The sequence below is a fragment of the Rattus rattus genome, chromosome 1, assembly GCF_011064425.1.
Source record: "Rattus rattus isolate New Zealand chromosome 1, Rrattus_CSIRO_v1, whole genome shotgun sequence".
Lineage (NCBI taxonomy): Eukaryota > Metazoa > Chordata > Mammalia > Rodentia > Muridae > Rattus > Rattus rattus.
Window position 1 is genome coordinate 12893638 of NC_046154.1, and position 18539 is coordinate 12912176.

Sequence of the window (18539 nt, forward strand, 5' to 3'; positions counted from 1 at the left end):
CTTGTTAATAAGTATGTGCTGTTCAAGACAGACCACTTGGAGTCTGGGGATGTAGCTCAGCAGAGAAGTGTTTGCCTGGGCTTTGGATGTCATCCTTACCACTGGAGGGGTGGGGAGAATTTAAAAATACTTACCTACAAACCACCACTTTAAAATTTAGAATAAAAAATAACTTTAAAAAGATTACTAGAATAAAGATCCATTAGGAGCTGGCAAGATGGCTGGCTCAGCAGTTTAGAGGCTGCTGTTCTTGAAGAGGACACAGACTCCACTCAGCACCCGCATGGTGGTTTGCAGCTGTCCTTAACTTTAGTTCTAAGGCCAAGGCATATAGTGCTCTCTTGAATTTCATGTGCACTAGGTACACGTGTGGTATGCAAACAAAGGATTCATACATATAAACTAAATCTTAGAGAATAAAACATATCATTACTTTGAATTTTAGAATAAAATTTAGTGACTGAGGAGATAGCTCAGTGGGTATAATTCTTACTCTAAAGTCAGTCAGTCAGCCTCACTGAAACAGTGAGCTTCCAGTTCCTTGAGAGAGACTTGTGTTAACACAGAAGGCTGTAGAGAAGGACACCTGACCGTCTGCTCTAGGTTCTGTCTGTGAGAGCATAGAGGCATCCCCTACCCCACCACATACATGTGCACACACTCATATGCATATGCCATGCAATACACATACACACGCATGTCTAAATTACTGCTTTTAGTACAGGCGCTGTGCTGGTGAAAGCCCAGTAGCCAGGGCTTACATCTCGTGGCATGCCAGAGTATACACCTTGGGCTTGCAGTTTTCTGGGAGGCAGGCATCCCACTGTGGTGCATACAAAGCTCATTCTCCCTCAGGTGTCTTGCTCAGTCCCTGTTCTTCTACCTGGTGCAGTCCTGAGGGTCACTGAGGCTGTGCTTGAATGGCAGACTTGCAACATTCTTCTCATACCTTTGTCATCTCTCATCAGGTTCAGCGTCCTCTCCCTCTGACACCTGCCAACCCCAGCATGCCACCCTTGCCACAGGGCTCCCTCACCCAGGAGGAGCTCATGGTTTCCATGGTTACTGGCCTGGCCTCTCTGACTTCCAGGACCTCTATGGGCATTCTCGTGGTCGGAGGAGTGGTCAGTGACACTTGCTTGGGGAAGGGGCAGCGGGAGGGACGTGGGGGCTCAGTGAGTGTTTTGTGTGCTGGGGAGCTATATGGTCAGAGCCTTCTCACAGACAGCTGCTCTGCTGAGACATCACTAACTAAGGATGCTCTTCCATTTCCTGGGCATGGCTTTCAGAAATCCATAGTTTGAACTCCCCATCTGACACTGAGGTCTCTTCTTCCACGGCAAACAGGGAAAAGGTTAAGGAGGAGGAGGCCCACCTGGCCCTTGATCTTCTCTCTACTGCCTCTGGGTGGCTCTGACCCAAGCCCTGAGGAGCAGTTGGCCCTCCTCTGGTTCTGTGGAGCTCACCTTGTCTGACTCAGCCCAGTGCCTCCCATAGTGTTGGCCAGCTCTCATGCCCTTCTGTAGCACTGAGCAGAGCCATGGCAGGGGGTGACCGTCACAGACGCTGTCTGGTTGCTCTTCCAGCATGCAGTACAAGATGGATTAGCCAAGGCCTCTTCCCCAGGCCGGGAGTCACACTCTGTGGTGTTTTCCACAGATAGTGTCCTAGAAGAGGGCCATGGTCTGCCGCACTGACCATCCACAGACCCCTTTCTAGCATCTTATTTACCTGGCTACGCCACCTGTGGACTAAACGTGCCCGGTGTGCCCATGTTCGTACAGCCAGGGTGAGGATGACATGAGCTCTGAAGCTGAGCTCCACGCCCCGTTCTGTGACTGTGAGGTGGGATGCCAACTTCTGACCCTGGCTTCCACCAGAGTAGGCTGTTACTTTGGATTATCTGTGTCTCTCGCTAAGAAGCCTGTTTCTCAGCTTGGGGTGAAGCTCAGTAGAGGAGAGCTTGCTCAACACACACCAAGCCCAGTACTCCATTCCAGCACTTAAAATACAGAGCAAACAAACCTCACCTAGATCAGGACAGTGGTCCCAACCCTAAGCTATGTACTGTGGCCAACACCCGGTTCCCTCACTTTCCGCTGCAGTCCTCTTACCTCACTGGGGTCACAGAGACTGCTGCACATTGAGCATGCATCTTTACAGGTGTGGAAGGCAGTGGGCTGGAGACTCATCGCCCTCTCCTTTGGACTGTATGGCCTCCTGTACGTGTATGAGCGGCTGACCTGGACCACCAGAGCCAAGGAGAGGGCCTTCAAGCGCCAGTTTGTGGAGTATGCCAGTGAGAAGCTGCAGCTCATTATCAGTTATACCGGCTCTAACTGCAGCCACCAAGTCCAGCAGTGAGTGGCCCAGGGGCCCGGGGAGGACATCCCAGTAGGTGGGCTTTCCACCTCCTTTGAGCCTAACCTGAGAGTCCCCAGGTCTTAGCATCATGGGTTCTAGGACTTGGGCTGGGCAGTGCCAGCTTTGCATCCTTGGATGACAAGAGGGTCCCAGGCTGAGGTCGGGCAGGCCTTGGTGCCTCAGGTCGGGAAGACACGCTTCATTTCATAGGTTTTAAAGGTGGCTTTGGGACTGGAAGAGCAGCTTGGTTGGCAGAGTGCTTGCCTAGCATACATGAAGCCCTGGGCTTGGTCTCCAGTATCGTGTGGATCAGCTGCGATGTCTTAGCACCTGTACTTCAGTACTCAGGAGGTGGAGGCAGAGGGTCAGCCTTGGCTATAGGGAGTTTGGAGCCAGGTTGGGCTACGTGAGACCCTGTCTCTGCATAAAGAAAGAAAGAAAGAGGAAGGAAGGAAGGAAGGAAGGAAGGAAGGAAGGAAGGAAGGAAGGAAAGAAGGAAGGATGGATGGATAGATGATGCTACGAAGGGCATGAGCTTTGGGATCCTAAATCAAAGCCTGGTTTCATTGCCTCTGTGGGTCAGGGTCCCTATGGGTGCTAGATCTTAGAGCAGGAGAAGGCAGGTAGCTGCACTATCCTGCACACTCTTTGTCCCTGTCTCCCAGCCTCTTGACTATAGCCCAGCCTAATCTCAAATTCAGAGCAATCTTGCAGCTTCAGCCTCCAAGCCCTAGAACTGCGGGCATGAGCCACCATGCTCAGTGTTTTCCGTTGACCCTCTGTGCATGACAGACCTTTCTGCAGTAGCTTCCCTTTGCTCTTGTAGCTGTGAGCTGAGTGTTTATTGGTGCGTACTTTCTCAAATGAGAGCACTGACAGGGGCTAGGGACATAGCCCTGTCGGGGAGCGCTTGCCTTGCGTGAAGGCCTAAGTTAATCCCTAGCCTCTCTCTGTCTCTGTGTCTCTGTCTCTGTCTCTCTCTGTGTCTCTGTCTCTCTGTGTCTCTGTCTCTGTTTCTGTCTCTCTCTGTTACACACACACACACACACACACACACACGCACACACACACTGTGTACAGGAGGACACTGAACCTTGGACTCAGATAAGGGAGCTGAGTCACTTAGCTGGTGAGCATCAGAGTTAGAATCCTGGCCTCAGCACTGCAATGCTGTGCCTCCTGTGATGATGCCCACCGTCTTTGATGTGAGCATTGGGAGCTGTTTGTGGTTTCAGTAGAGGTGGAAAGGATCCCAAAAAGCAGGACTCAGCTGCTCTGTTCTGGGTAGATTTAACTATGAATAGAAGAATCCTACCTAAACCACCATGTGCCCAGTTAATCCAACCTCTGTCCCCTCAGAGAATTGTCTGGGACATTTGCTCATCTGTGCCAGCAAGTTGACATCACCCGGGATAATCTGGAGCAGGAAATTGCTGCCATGAACAAGAAAGTTGAGGCTCTGGATTCACTTCAGAGCAAAGCCAAATTGCTCAGGTGAGTGGCCCAGGACCAAGTGGGGAGGGGTGTGGTAGGGCGGGGTGGGGGCAGGTGGAGCTTGTCTGCGGCTGGTGTCTCAGTGTGGACAGCAGGTGCTCTTGGGGGATTGAGCCTTCCTGTGAGCTGGTTGCTCGGCACTGATGAGTGTGGGGTAGGTAGTGCTGGTGCTGGAGGTCTAGTAGAGTGTCGCCGTCCTCAAGGCTTCCAGATGGGGCATTATGATGTCAGGAAACGAGCAAGGTAGTGATGTCACAGCTCATGGGTTGCCCTCTGAACTGGAGGGCCTCAGTACTTGACCCAGCTGACCCAGCCTGTTTTGTTACCCCTAGAGGAGAGGAAGCTCAGTCCCTTGTCTGGAGATCTACAGGAACATGGGCTGCAGGTGGGCTGCACTTTGGTTTTCCTTGCTCTATGTGAGAGCATGTCAGTCATGCTCAGTTTCATGCTGAGCCCAGGAGCTGGGGTGTGTAGCTCCAGGTCTCTCCACAGGAGCAGGATTGGTAGTCTCTGTAGCACTGTGAGGTTTGCTGAGGGGGTAGGGCAGCGGGGGTATCCGTTGAAAGGGCCTGGTTCTGGGTTCTAGCCTGTACTCTCTCAGCTTTGCTGTGTCCTGTGGCTTTTACCTGTGACATGGGCCACAGCTGAAGATAGAAGTATTCTGCGAAGTCCTCGGCCTGCTCAGGCCATGGTAACATTATTGTATGGGGACCTGCATTTCCTGCCCCCACCTCTGATGTCTGCAGCCCACAGGGGACAGAGGTAGGGAAGAGGGACTGAGAGGGTTTGAGCTCTAGCCCTGACAGATCAGTGGACTTTCTCTCCTTTGTCTGGCCTGTGCAGATAATGCCCCTTCTGTCCATCACCAGGGATACACTGCTCTTCCACTGGGACTCAAAGGACAGAGTGTCTGTTGCTGCTTGTAGCCACAAAGATAGCCTGAGCTAACACCCAAACCTTTTATCTGTCAAGAAAGTTGGCTTCCAGAAATCGAGACTTGCTCTGTGCTGTAGCCAAACTAGAAAAACCTAAAACCAACTGTGGTGGTTCATTCCTGTAATCAGAGGACATAGGAAGGTGAGGCAGGAGGACAGCTGTGAGTTCCAGGCCAGCCTGGACTACTTAGAGATTAGAGAGATCCTGTTTACCCCCTTTTAAAATTGCCTGGCTCTATTCCACCAGCTTGTGACCTTTTCTTATTTGCAAAGAGGGAAATGTGCTATTGAAGGATTACATGAAAGTTCAGTCAGGCTACTGTGATCTGCCATAGCAACTGTCTATATTAATCTTGTATTTGCAGGAATAAAGCTGGCTGGTTGGACAGCGAACTCAACATGTTCATACACCAGTACCTGCAGCCCAGCAGATAGTGGGCAGCCAGGGCGGACCTGCACCGAGAAGAGGCAGGGCCGCACCTCCCATCAGCTCTAGTCCTTGGCTGCTGCAGAGAGAAGGAAAGCACCCACTGTCTTGTACCAGTTACTCCCTACCCCCTGCAGAAGACCCCCAGCTCATACCCAGTGGAGACCAACAAGGACTGGACAGCTCAGCCCCAAGGAGTCATGCATGTGTCTGTGTCTGCTCATCATGCTCAGCCGGTTGGAAGTCACTGTGCATTTGATAAGGTCTTCCTCAGGATGGCATCCTGCAGAACGACTGATGGGCGCCTTCACAGGCATCAGGCAGGCGCTCCTTTCTTCAGCCCGAGTACACCTACAGAGAGAGAATGTTGGGGGTGACTGGACTCCCCAGAAAAGTTCAGGGTACTGAAGAACTTGTGTCTTGCATTTGGCCCTCAGCTTTAGCACTTTTTCCCACTTGCAGAGTCTTTCAGTTGTGCTTGGTGGCCAGGCTCACACACCCTGGGCTTTAGACTCAACCAGCTTATAGGGGAAGCTGGAGACCCTTGCCAGCCAGCGCAAAGTAAGAGCTCAGGGGACGGTATGTGAACTAGGGTGTCCGATGTGGTAGTGAGGTTGGTGTCTGGCATTGTGATGACAAGGGACTCGCCTCCCTTCTTGCTAGTTTGCTCCAGGTGGTTAAAGGATGTAGCAGGAGGAATGGTGGAAGATGGGAGCTGCCCGGGTTAGTACAGAAGAGGTCTCTCTATCTGACCTAGCACTGAGTGGCTCACAAACCTGTGAGGCTCCCCTTGCTAATTTGAGCTCATCCCTGCCTTGCTACAAGCTCCCTGTGCCACCGTTCTCTGGACTGGATTGTGCCGATGCTGCAGCTGTTACAGAACATGGGAGAAGCCTGGCGGCTGCTCTCCTTCTGCCCCAGCCCTCAAGCTCCTCCTCTTCTGCGCCTGAGGCCTCCCGCTGCTTGCTCTGCCTCAAGTCAACGCTGAACTTCTTACTGTTAAGTGTTGAAATTGTTAATGGTCGAAGCAGGGGGGATTTCAGTCACCAAGGTTGATTGTCTTGGAAGAGCAGTTTTAGAGTGATGAATCCTTTGTAGGACAGGTAGAGTAGAGATAAAGCACTGGGCTCCAGCCCCTCCCAGAAGCCCACAACCAGGAGCTCTCTGTGGGACCCATGGGCCATGTCCTCTCCTGCCCATGTCTGTGTGTCACTTCCCCTCAGTCTACCCTTTTTGCTGGGACAGTCTTGGCCAAGGTCAGCGTGAATGGAAAGACATAGTGCATTGCCAGGCTGGACGGGGTCATCTCACAGTGGGTCATTGCCAGGCTGGACGGGGTCATCTCACAGTGGGTCATTGCCAGGCTGGACGGGGTCATCTCACAGTGGGTCAGGACACATCAGTGTCATGTAATCCCAATGAGTGTTATGTGCTTTTTTTTGGGGGGGGGGGTAAAATAAACTCAAATTCTTTTTCTGTATAGCCCTTGAGTAATGAATGGAATTTTGAGCTTATATAAGTAAAGATTCATTTATACCACCAGGGAGAGCCTGTATCTGAGAGACGTTTAGCAGAGAGCACTTTAGTTTCTTGCTGCTAATTGTTGTGTGATCCTTTGCTGGGGTGCAGAAGGCACCAGACACAGTGTGTTTGCTTCTGGTATATATAGGTGATGCATCTGCCTGGGTTACTTGTATCTCTGCTGATCGTATTGGAACCTAAAATAAAGCCCCAGTTGTGACCCTGTGTGAGCTCTCTGCCTTGCAGTGGTCTAGTCAGGGAGAAGGCCATGACCAGCCTCCACAGCCAGGAGATGGAGCAGTTCCCGAACAGAGTTCTCTAATTCCACTTCAGTTCTCAGTACAACAGCAGTGACTCAGCGACCACCCTGCTTCACCTTCTGAGAACTTGTCTGTGACCAACCCTTCTTTTTTTAAATATGTGTGTGTGTGTGTGTGTGTGTGTGTACACACACTGTAACTATCTTCATGCACACCAGAAGAGGTCATCAGATCCCATTACAGATGGGTGTGAGCCACCATGTGGTTGCTGGGATTTGAACTCAGGACCTCTGGAAGAGCAGTCAGTGCTCTTAACCACTGAGCCATCTCTCCAGCTCCGCCTGTGACCTTTCTTGTTTGAAAGGCCCTTGGGAGTGGAAAAGGCCATTGGTGGGTTCTCCTTTCCCTGCTGCATGTGTCCTCCTGTCTGAGGCTCCAACCGTACCCACCCACTTGTGTGTCTCGGAAGCTGTGAGCTCAGCTGACGGTGTAGCGCCTGTTTCGGAAGCATTCTTGAACCACAAGTCCTCCAAGGAGTTGATTCCGATGCAATTGCACTGGGGGATTTATTCAAGCTGGAGCTTGGGTTCCTGTCAGTGATGCAGCAGGATGGGAGGGTGAAGCCCTGGGCTTCCAGCAGGACAAGGTTTTAAAGAAATGATGAGTAAGTGAGGGGGTTCTAACCTGGCAGGCTTCCAATTAAATGACTGCTATACGCCGGTGGGTGCTCTGAAGCAAAACCATGAACAATCAGTCTGAAAGTACATCCGGAACCACCAGACTGATCCTGATTGGCCGTTGCTAGGGAGTAACTCTGGTGTATGGGCCAGAGACAAGCTGTGTGGTTCTTCCTGATACTTGGGTACAGCTTGGGGTCAGCTGTAGGTCAAGTTCTCAGGCACTTTTTCTTTTAAAATGGAGGCCTGTGCCAAGATGGCATAGGTTTGACCTCTCAATGGTAACTACACCCTCCCAGATTCCCAGGCCACAAACTCGATGGATCATCAAGTCCACCATCACACATGCTGTACCTAGTCTGCCACTTTCTGAATCTATGAGACCCTGACCTCTTCTTCCTCATTACAGCTACTCTGTGCTGATAGGACTTCTTGCCTCTTACCCTATTTCCTCTCCCACCCTTGCCTCTTATGACCCTTGCACTTGGAGTTCAGCACGTGCCACACTCCAAACACCCAGACTCTCATCCAGGATAGAAGCCCAAGTTCTTACTTGGTTCCTCAGATTCATGTTCTTTCTCTCCCTGCCACCTCTGCTTGTCTACAAGTGTGTCTGTCTTTCCTCATCCTGAACAGATACCCGTTCTTTGTGAATAGCATACAGGATATGCATGTATCCTAGAACAATCATGGTGCGTGTGTCTCCCCTATAGAAGGGGCTCTCTAAAGGCCGGGGCTGTTCCGTTCTGTCTCAGGAGAGCAAGTCTGTTTACACATTTTCAGTCCAGGACTTTGGAAGAACTCAAATGCTCCTGGAAGCCTGTGGGTGGACCCAGTTATAGGACATTCAAGTGTGCGTTGAGAATTCGGCTTGCTCAGCAACTTTGTGGAAACTGAAGTTCAGGGAAATAAGACTCTGTTGTCCTGGGCATCTTGGGCTGATTGGGGAAGGGAAGATGAAGGGTAGAAGGGGAGCCTGCCTTTGCACCCAAATCTTAATTTCCCCAAGCCTGTCAGCCTTTAAATGTGCCCTTCACTCTCCCCTGCACTAGAAACACATGGTCTAGTTAGTACACATGTATGTGAAGCAAAAAGTTTATTAAACGTAGGGGTTGTTCTGTCATTAGCAAGCTGCTACTGATGGCCTGCTGGGTGGTGGTTAACGAGGAAGGGTGCACTGAGTTAATTATTCTCAGGTAAGGTCAGATAGTTCTCCATTTCATCTGCTCACTCGAAGGGGAGGGCAACAGAGGGTCATGGGGGCTTTAACTGTCCAGTGCTGGGGTCCCAAGGAGACCCAACCCGACTCTCTGACAGCAAGTTTCAGGCTGGCCATGCTGCATAGTGACCCCTGTCTTTAAAAAATAAAAAAGTGGGGCGTGGTGGCTCGTGATTAAAGAACCAGGCAGTTGATCTGAGTTTGAGGCCAGCCTGAAATCACAATGAGAAACCCTGTCTCCGGGTGGGCTGACTTGCCCAGCATACAGGAGGCTGTAGGTTTGACTCCCAGCATTCCAACAACAAAACCCCCTGCCTTTATGAAGCTCCTCTGTGGATAAGAGCCAAGATCTATTCCATACAAACAAGAGGTCAAGAAGAGAAGGAAGGGAGGTGTGAAAGGGTAAAAGGATGGTTGGTTGGAGATGTGAGGTATCCCCTACATACAGACTGGGTAATGAAGTCCCGGTAGATCTGGGTAGGGTGTTCCATGGCAGAAAGAGCAAGTGCACAGGGCCTGAGGTGAGTGTGCTTTGAATTGTCTTCATAGAACTAAAGGAGTGTAGCCAACGAAGAGTGAAGGAGAAGGGAGAGGAAAGGAAGGGGAAAGTAAGAAGAGCTGACTCACATCTTACTAGGGGTCTGCAGTGATGCTGGTGGAGACAGAGGTCAGAGTGAGGGAAGCAAAGAGAACAGCCAGTCAATGACAGTACCCTGGGAGGGCCATGAAAGTGCCCTAGGCGGGTGCTTACAATAAAGCCACACAGGTGAGAAGGGTCAGAGTCTATACACCTTTGTGAAACACAATGATGTGTCCCTCTTTTTTTTTTTTTTTTTTTTTTCAAGACAGGATTTTGCTCTCTAGAACTCACTCTGCAGACCAGGCTGGCCCCAAAGATCTGCCTGCCTCTGCCTCCCGAGTGCTGGGATTAAAGGCATGCATGCTTCCCCCCCCTTTTTTTAAAAAGATTTTATTTATTCATTTTATATATGACGAGTACACTGTAGCTGCCTTCAGACACAGCAGAAGAGGGCATCGGATCTCGTTACAGATGGTTGTGAGCCACCATGTGGTTGCTGGGAATTGAACTCAGGACCTCTGGAAGAGCAGTCGGGTGCTCTTAACCGCTGAGCCATCTCTCCAGCCCCTCCCCCTTTTTTTAAAAAACAAAACTACTTTTAGAGCTGGTGTGTGTATGTGTTCGTGTGTGCGTGTGTGTGGCTACGTGTATGTCTGTGTGTGTGTGTGTGTGTTCGTGTGCGTGTGTGTTCGTGTGTGTGTGCGCGTGCGTGTGTGCGTGTGTGAGGATGGCTAGGGAGATGCTGGGATCTGAAGATCCACCTGCCTCTACCCGGTATGAAAGGTGTGCACTCTCATGCTCGGTTTGTGCTGAGATCAAACCCAGCAATCTGTGCACAACAAACAAGCACTCTGCTATCCGATCAACATCCCCAGTGTAAATACCTCTTTTTAAAAATTTGTGCATGCCATATGATAGTTTGTTTTGAGACAGCATCTCATGGTGTAGCCCTGGTTTTCCTGGACCTCACTACAGGCTGGCCTGGAGTTCACAAAGATGCCTGACCCTTACCTACTGAGTGCCTGGATTAAAAGTGTGCACAACCACACCCAGCGAATTCTATTGATTATAAAGTGCTGTCCTAGCCAGGGCACTTTATCCCGGCTGCATATGCTATCCCCACCCCCTATCCCCAACCTGCCATAGAATAGGTACTTGCAACCTAAATTGTAGCAGTACACTTCGCTTCTTGAATGAAGACTGTAAGGGTAAACAAGCCCCTTAACCTGGACTCCAGATGTATATTCCAAGACCCTTTCCCCGGGCAGGCTGGCTTTGCCTCTGTGACATGGAGCGGCTGTCAGCCATGGGTATTAAACACAAGGTGCCCTTGAGAACAGCTAAGGTAAAACATTTTTATGCCTAGAGTCCTGGGCTCAATTCCCAGCACCGTACAAACTGGGTGCGCTGGAACACACCTGTAATTCCAGCACTAGCGGAGGTAGAGGCTGCAGGCTTAGAAAGGAGTTAAAGATGATCCTCAAGACACAGCGAGTTTGAGGCCAGCCTGGACTACACTAAATTTTGGCTTGTATCTTACAGCAGCAGATTTTTGGTATCTATATTGTAATCTTCGCACCAAGTTCTCTTTTTCTGTCCCCACCCGTTTAAATCTTCGCATCCCTGTGTCTCTGGCACAAAATAGGCACTTCAGGAAGACTTAAAGTGTTATAGAAAGCTGGGCTAATACGGCACGTCTGTATATTCACACACCCGCCCAAGACGGAGGAGCCCCTAGGTTGAAGTAAGCCTTTTAAAAAGAAAACGAAAAAGAAAAAAAAAGTTTGCCGTAGTCTCTAGCCCCACCTATGCACCGCCAGTAGCCGTTTCACATCCGGAAATTGCATAACCGGGCCACACTGACCAATCGGAACCTGTCCTCCTGGGACCGTGCTATTCGGTAAAATTTGAACTGGTAGAATTAGCATCATCAGTTAACCAATTAGCAGTGAGGCCCCATAAATTCCCCCCGCCCCCAAATGAAACTGCCGCTTCCGGATGCGAAGAAACAAGTCCTGGTACCGCCAATTGGCCGACTGGGACAGCGGCGGAGGCCCCGCCTCGGCACTAGCCAATTAGGACAACCACTGGAGGTTCCGCCCCTGCTAGGGGCGGATCCCCGGGCTGCTGGAAACCTGGGCTTCCGGGAGAGGAGCGTTGGCGTCCAAGGTAGCCACTGATCTTGGGAACAGAGAGGTGTGCTTAAGTCCCGCCAGACTAGGAGAGAAGGGGCAAGCGCCCAGGCCGGGTGTGCACCCTGCCTGAGTGCGCGTGAGTGGGATGCTAGGGTCATCTCTGCTCGCCCCCTGCAGCCCAAGTCCCCAGGGGTGTGTGGGGTGGCAGGGCTGGGACAGGACAGGGGTTCTGATACTGCTGAAGGAGTCTGGCCTGGGGTTTTAAGAGAAGTGGGAAGTGCTTCTTTATACTGCAGACATCTCTTCCGGAAGCAAAAGAAGTGTCACTGAGTTTAATTTATGAGGGACCAAAGCTGGCTGGAGAAGAGGTGGAGGGTGTCCCGGCATCGTACCAACCCTATCACGGCCGTGCTTTACTAACTGCAGACCCTTCATTCCGAGTCCTATGTCAGCAAAGGTTTATTTGCCCCAGAGCACAGCCAACAGAGCAGAGGAATGAGTCCACCCGAGCGTGGCCGGGTGAACCAATGAGTGTACGCACTGGGGTTACCGCGGGAACTTGCATGACCCAAAGGCAGCTGCATCATTGGCACGCACACCTAGCATGGATTCTGACCCACCCCTGCGCAGCGTTCAGGCAGCTCCATCGGAGAATCCTCTCTCCCTGGACATTTTTTAAATCAACCTTGTGGAATGGGCCTTGGGCATTTGCAACATTCTGAGGACACTCTCTCCTCCCACCATGAGGGAGAAGTTTGAATGTCAGGGAAGTAGCCACTGCACAACAAGCAGGAACCTACATTTTGCTTCAAACCCAGCTTTTGGCATTTAGTAGTTGTGTGCCCTTGGGATGAGGTCACAAATGCAAGTAAAGGAAAAAGAAAGAGATAAAGAAATGAAAGAGGGGGTTGGGGATTTAGCTCAGTGGTAGAGTGCTTGCCTAGCAAGCGCAAGGCCCTGGGTTCGGTCTCCAGCTCCGGGGGGAAAAAAAAATGAAAGAAAAAGAAAAAAGAATTGACTGGAAGATTTGTGGTAGAGAAAAGACTCAGTGCTTCAGGTCCTGGGTTCAATGCCAGCTCCAGTTAGCAGAAGTTATTAAACATGTTAAGCAAGTTAGTTAGCATGCTGTACTAGTCTTTTCTATATGATAAAGGAATCAGATGTGGGTATACATGTGGGGGTGTAGACACGCACATGCCATGACTCCTGTATGAAGGTGAGAAGACGATTTGTGGGAGTCAGTTCTCTCTACTATGTAGGCCCTAGGAGTTGAACTCAGATTGTCAGGCTTGGCAGCAAGCACCTTTACCAACGGAGCCATCTCACAGGCCCCAGGAATCAGATTACATAGGGAAGGCCCAGTGGGAGTCTTAGTCTCTTGGTGGGCGAGGAAGCACATCCTGGCTGTGTTAGTGGGTATTGGACATCAGTCAGGTGCCATACTACGGGTTTAACCCGCGTTAAACTGTTGTCGCCTCGGTGTCAGTGTGGTGGGGTAAACACTGTGTTTCCCGATCTGTCAGGTGAGGATGAGAGACACAGAGAGGTTAAGGACACGGGGTGAGGCCGCAGAGTGAAGGAGCATCGCGGTGACGTCTCGAATCTAGGCCTGTGGGGCAGGGTTCCTCCCTCATCTCTTGTCATTGCTGCTTTGACTTCAGGTGGAACCCAGGCTGTGAGTGCACCGCAGCCCAGAGATGGTGATATTGCTGTGAGAAGCCCACATGCCCAACATGGCGGAGACCAAAGATACTGTCCAGCTTCGACTGCTCAGCCTGGAGCTCCTGAAGCAGCTTTGGGCTGGGCACGAGGCCATGTGTCAGTCGGTGACCAGAGCAGCATCAGAGGTGGGTGGCCACCTTGGTAATGCCCAGGTGATGAGGAAAAGACAACTTATCCACAGTGACTATGTCCAAGCCTCCAGGGTCAACCTTTCCCGATGCACCCATTTCATTGATGGTGTAAAACTGAGGCTTTGGGAGGAAGGGACTGGACTGGGAAACCCCAAAGCCACAGAAGGGTAAAGACCTACGGGTCCACAGCAGGTCAGAGTGGCTGGGCACTGGCCAGGCTACTGCCTGGGTAACCTGACGTGTTTCTTACAGTCAAACCTGGACTATAGCAGCAGCAACAACAACTTAGAGATGCCACTGTCCCAAGAGACTTCTGCTTCCTCAGTGGCCCCCAGGTCACAGGACAAAAGACACGTGTGGGACCCATTGGACAGTCATCGAGGTGACACTTATGACGTGGCCTGGTATGGCAAAGTCAACTCCAGGGTGGACTCTCTCCCACCTGCCACATGCCAACACCAGGAGCCCCAGGAAGGACTACGGCCCTCCTCAGTACCCTTGCTAGCCACTGAAGGTCGGAAGCGGCCAGTGTCTTTGGGAGGACCAAAAGGTCTGGGGCCTGACAAGGCACAGGTCCCAAGGTCCCTCCCGTTACGACTAGGCAAGCTGTCTAAGGTAACTAAGTAGTTCCTGGAAATCACGGGGAGCCTTAAGGACCCTCAGTTTCCCTGTCTGACAGATTGTCCCTAGAAAAGTGTCCCTTGTCCAAGTGAGGCTTCTATAAGGTCTGGAGTGTTTCTTAGTCAGTGCTTTGTGAAAAAAGGAAGCAAGCTTTATTGTACAGGTAGGAAGACACGCTTGGAGCCCGGGCTTATTCAAAGCCACACCCAAAGCGGGTCCAAACTGACCTTCCCATTTCTGAGTTCCCCAGTGAGGCTGGCGCCACGATGGAGTCTAAGTCAGGACGAGGCATGGTGTCCCCCTGTATTGGGACCTCTGGGCCCAGACCTGCTGATGTAGCCTCTGTCTACCTCCTCAGCCCAAAGTGACCTTCTCCCAGGAGTCTTCAGTGCCTGAGAGCAGCTGGTACTCTAGGCCATGCCTAGACCATGATTGGACCGCAGGTGAGGGGCGGGGTTACAGGTGCCGGGTAGGGGTTCAGGCGAGGGAGGGCCGGGGTTGGACTAATCTTAGCCTGGACAGAAATGAGGGTGAATGCATGAGCTAGTGAGTCAGGACTGCCGGTCTATAGTTGAGCATTTATAGAAGCCAGGCCCCCGATCGACACTAATGGAAGCATCTCAACTCTTCTGCCCCTCTGGCTTCCCAGGGCCTCCTGTCGTCTTTCTAACCTCTTCTGCTTCATTTCTGAAAACCGAGTGTTAAAATGCATGCAGCAGAAATGATACCCATTTCAGCTTTTGGCTTTTTAACCATCCATTTACATGTGAGTTTGCCCGTATGTGTGTCTGTCCATCACGCACATACCTGGTGGCTGTGGAGGCCACATGTGCATGGGAGAGGCTGGAATTGTGGTTGTGAGCCACTGGGTGGGTGCAAAAGCGGCCAGTGTTCTTTTCTTGTTTGTTTGTATACACTGGGTCTCTATTTAGTCCTGGCTGTCCTGGATGTCAGAGCTCCACCTCCTACCTCTACCTCCCCAGTGCTGGTGTCCAAGGCCTGTGCTATCACTCCAGCGCTACCTTAGTATCTTCTTGGTAAATTTTTCGAGTGTCCTGAAACTCCCTATGTAGAATAGCCTTCCTTGGAAACACAGAGATCCCCAAGACTCTGCCTCCCAACTGCTAAGATTATAAGTGTTTTCACTCCACTTAAAAAAATTTAGTCACCAAAAGAAGTAAACTAAGATGCAATTTTAAAGAGTATCTTAATCTCACATCAGTAACCAAGGTGTGGTTTCTACCTCCAACCTCAGTGTAGCCCCTCCTCCTATCTCTGTAAATGGCAGCCTCATGCACCTAATAAGTCACCCTATGCCTTGGGCTCAGCCTTGACTTCGCCTCCCTTTTACATATTCCATGTACTGACGACTAGTACGTTCTCTAGAAATTCCTTAGTACAACTCTAGAATTTTCAACTTCTCTCCTGCTGGCCATGCTTCCTCTCACCTCTCAGCCTCAAAGAAGAATCCTGTGAAAACACGTCTGTTGTCCCTGAGTTCTCTCAGACTCTGGGTTCCATCCCTCCACCCTCACTCCTCACTGTGCTCTGGCCACAGTCCCCTCCTGTCTGTTCTGGGGCTTTCACACCTTCAGCTACTGGGGTATCCTTTCAGTTTGTCCCTGTGGCTACCTAGGTCACCTTCACAGACCTCCCTCGGAACATCCACCCTCTGGTCTGCAGCCTCCAGCTTCCCAGAAAGTGTCCCCGTTCAGTATCATATCACAGAGATCCTTGGTGACTAACTCATCTTTCACCTCTTTAGAATGTGGCTTGTGCTGTCTGGGGGCTGCTGGACCACAGCAGGCCAGGCTGGTGCTCAAACAGAGCTGGCATTAACAGGGGATGACGAGTCTGCGGGGCAGGGTGCTTCTACTCACCCGCTGCTGGTTCGCCCACCCCAGGGTCCCTGGACAGTAGCTCTCCCGTCAGTAGTGAATCCGAAGCCTACTTCTCTATGCTGCAGAAGTTTCGAGAGGACAACAGAGAGGATTGTGTTTGCAACTCCCCTGAGTAAGCAGGGGTTGGTGGGGCCTGTCCAAAGGTTGGGGGAACTCCATCACTCACCCCACTCATGTTCTTTCTCCATCCCCAGAGCCGTATTCCCAGAGCTGCAAGAGAGCAATGGTGTGGAAGAGGACCACGAGTGTGAGTGTACACTTGTGCCGGGTCACTCTGGGCTGCAGACTCAGGGAGGGCAGCCTGGGGTCCAAGCATCATGGGATGCATCCTAGCCTAGGGCTTTGACTGGCTTTGGTTCTGCCTTCTATAACCACCTCTCTCCAGAAGCTGCCCCTGGGAGGACATTTCTCCCTGAACTTAGGTATAGAACCAAGACTTTGAGAGGAAAAGTGCTGGGAAAAAGCCATTCCTCAGGGGATGGCATGGCTCGTGTACCGAGGACAGCCCTCGGCTCTGGAAACAACACCCCTAGCTTATAGAGGGAACGGTGGTGTCTCATGGACTTCACAGGTGTGTACTGTTACCGCATCAACCGCCGCCTGTTTCCTGAGCCTCTGGATCCGGGTGCCCCTTGCCGTCTGTGTGGGATACCCCGGGATGAGCAGGGCCCTCAAACTCTGGTAGATCCAGTACAAGTCAGGTGAGTGTTGAGAACACTGGGAATCCTGGAGGGTCCCAGTGGACAGTTGTAACTAGGGTGAGGTGCAGAATGTGACCCTTGCTGATTTTCATGCTGTGCCTGCCCTCTTACATAGGGTGAGCGTCCCCCTGTCCATCATGGACCCTCCACACCAGTACCGAATTCACAGAAGGAAGAGCTTTGATGCATCTGACACTTTTGCTCTGCCTCGGGTAAGCTCCCTGCCCTAAGAGGCTAGAGGCCGCTGGGCCAGGGTCCTGAGCTAGCCTTAGGAAGAGAACTCGCTCTAAGGATATTGAATGCTACCAGGCTATGGCTGGTGAATCCCTCAGTCCCTGGCCAGGTGTGGTACTTGTCCCCTACAGGGTGTCTAAAATGTGTATCTACATGGGCCATATTCACTGAGCTCTTGGCCATATTCATAGCTCTTAGGAATGCTGTTCCCCAGGGCAACTGCAGCCACTGTCTTACCTCACCCCAACACAGGCCATGGAGGCAGATGAGGGCTGGTGGCAGAGATGGACTTGAACCCAGACCTTTAAATTTCCAACATAACGTCCCATATTCCTACTCAGGATGGGGGTCAAAGAGTGTCCTGTTTAAACCTGGTGGAGGATAAAGCAGCTGCAATTGGGAGAAAGACGCTTTGGCTCCCCTGTAAAGTGGGAATAAAGGGACCATTGTCAGTATTGGAGTTTCGTGGGTGGCTTAGTGAAGTCATGCAACTGACTTGTTCAAGGCCAAGTCCAGTGTGGGAAGGTTTCCATTAATATCCACATCCTCTCCTCCATCCTGGGGAGGGTTGTGGTGCCCAGGTCAACATGGACTGAGTTTGGGGTGACCTAGGGTAAGTAAGCCCAGTGGGTAAACAGAGTTTCCGCCCCAGGGAGGGGATTGTAGTTCCTCAGGGGACTTTTCCGTAGTTGTGTATGACAACTGCCTTTAACTTTGGCTTTCCACAGCACTGTCTGCTGGGCTGGGACATCCTGCCTCCAAAGTCAGAGAAAACCTCTGTCTCCAAGAGCCTGGACCTCTGGTCCTCTGTGTCCCATGGAGCAGCACAGCGCCGGAATCTGTCAGCCACAAACCCATCCTGTCAGGTAGGGTCTTGGGTGTGTCCCAACCTGGGGTGGCAAAGTGTCCGGGTAAGACAGATCCTGTCAAGATGGGGGAGCCCAGGCTCTGACAAGGTGTCCCTGCAACTTTGATGGTCCTTGACACCTGCTCCCGTCTAGCCAGGAAGGAGGCCCTCACTGCAGGGTGCAGGAGGAGCTGAGGCTGGTATGAGTCCCATCTATCCCTGAGGGACCCCACAATGTCTCACTATTCATCTGTCCACTAGTAACTCCCTAAGACCTCACTCTTCTTCCAGGCCGTGCGATCACGGGTCCCACCACCTTTCTGGTCAGAGCCTCAGGTTGCCCGGCTCTGTCCCTCCCACTAGAAGCCATACAGAAGGCGACAGTATTCTACCAGTGCCATCAGCATCCCCTGAGGAGAAGCACCTGAGAGCTGGAAGTGGACAAGATGGCGGTGGCTGAGCTGTCTCTCCTCGGTTGTCCCCTTCGTCTCCTGAGAGCTAGAAAGTGGAAAATCTATGGCAGAGGGAAGGGAGTGCTCTGAGTAGTGTACTAATAAAGCTCAGGGCCGTACACTTCCAGTTCCATGTAAGCCTCTCATTTCTGATGGCCTTCTTGAGGTCCAGGTGTTCTGGCCTCACCTGGGCCCTTTTGCCTAAGGGAGACACTGGCTACCTGGGGGCCACACTGGGAGTGTGGCTTTTTGGTGTATTTTCTACCACATGGTCTCACAAAACCTAAGATGGCTTGAGACTTACAATGTAGCCAAGGA

The 18539-nt window shown here is 51.5% G+C and overlaps 2 protein-coding genes across 2 annotated transcripts in view; both read left to right on the forward strand.

Annotated features, from left to right (window-relative positions):
- Mfn2 (mitofusin 2) overlaps window positions 1–6966 on the forward strand; it is a 30371-nt gene extending 23405 nt beyond the window's left edge. Inside the window, exons 16-19 of the mRNA XM_032894875.1 lie at window positions 969–1124; window positions 2164–2360; window positions 3724–3858; window positions 5159–6966. Coding sequence (XP_032750766.1) covers window positions 969–1124; window positions 2164–2360; window positions 3724–3858; window positions 5159–5228 — 558 coding nt within the window. The 3' untranslated portion in view covers window positions 5229–6966. The remainder of the gene's footprint in view (window positions 1–968; window positions 1125–2163; window positions 2361–3723; window positions 3859–5158) is intronic.
- Window positions 6967–13270: 6304 nt separating this feature from the next.
- Miip (migration and invasion inhibitory protein) lies at window positions 13271–18348 on the forward strand. Its single transcript, XM_032894889.1, has 9 exons — window positions 13271–13459; window positions 13718–14080; window positions 14445–14529; window positions 15991–16099; window positions 16182–16234; window positions 16559–16688; window positions 16804–16900; window positions 17651–17788; window positions 18061–18348. Exons 1-9 carry the CDS (start codon window positions 13337–13339, stop codon window positions 18130–18132), a joined length of 1170 nt encoding a protein of 389 aa, XP_032750780.1. The 5' UTR covers window positions 13271–13336; the 3' UTR covers window positions 18133–18348.
- Window positions 18349–18539: the final 191 nt, after the last annotated feature.

What these genes read in the sequence shown, in the direction of transcription:
- Miip (XM_032894889.1), top strand. Translation starts at nt 13,337, where the DNA reads ATGCCCAACATGGCGGAGACCAAAGATACTGTCCAGCTTCGACTGCTC. An exon ending in GACTAGGCAAGCTGTCTAAG is followed by an intron (nt 14,081 to 14,444) that starts GTAACTAAGTAG and finishes CTACCTCCTCAG; the next exon opens with CCCAAAGTGACCTTCTCCCA. An exon ending in AGACCATGATTGGACCGCAG is followed by an intron (nt 14,530 to 15,990) that starts GTGAGGGGCGGG and finishes CGCCCACCCCAG; the next exon opens with GGTCCCTGGACAGTAGCTCT.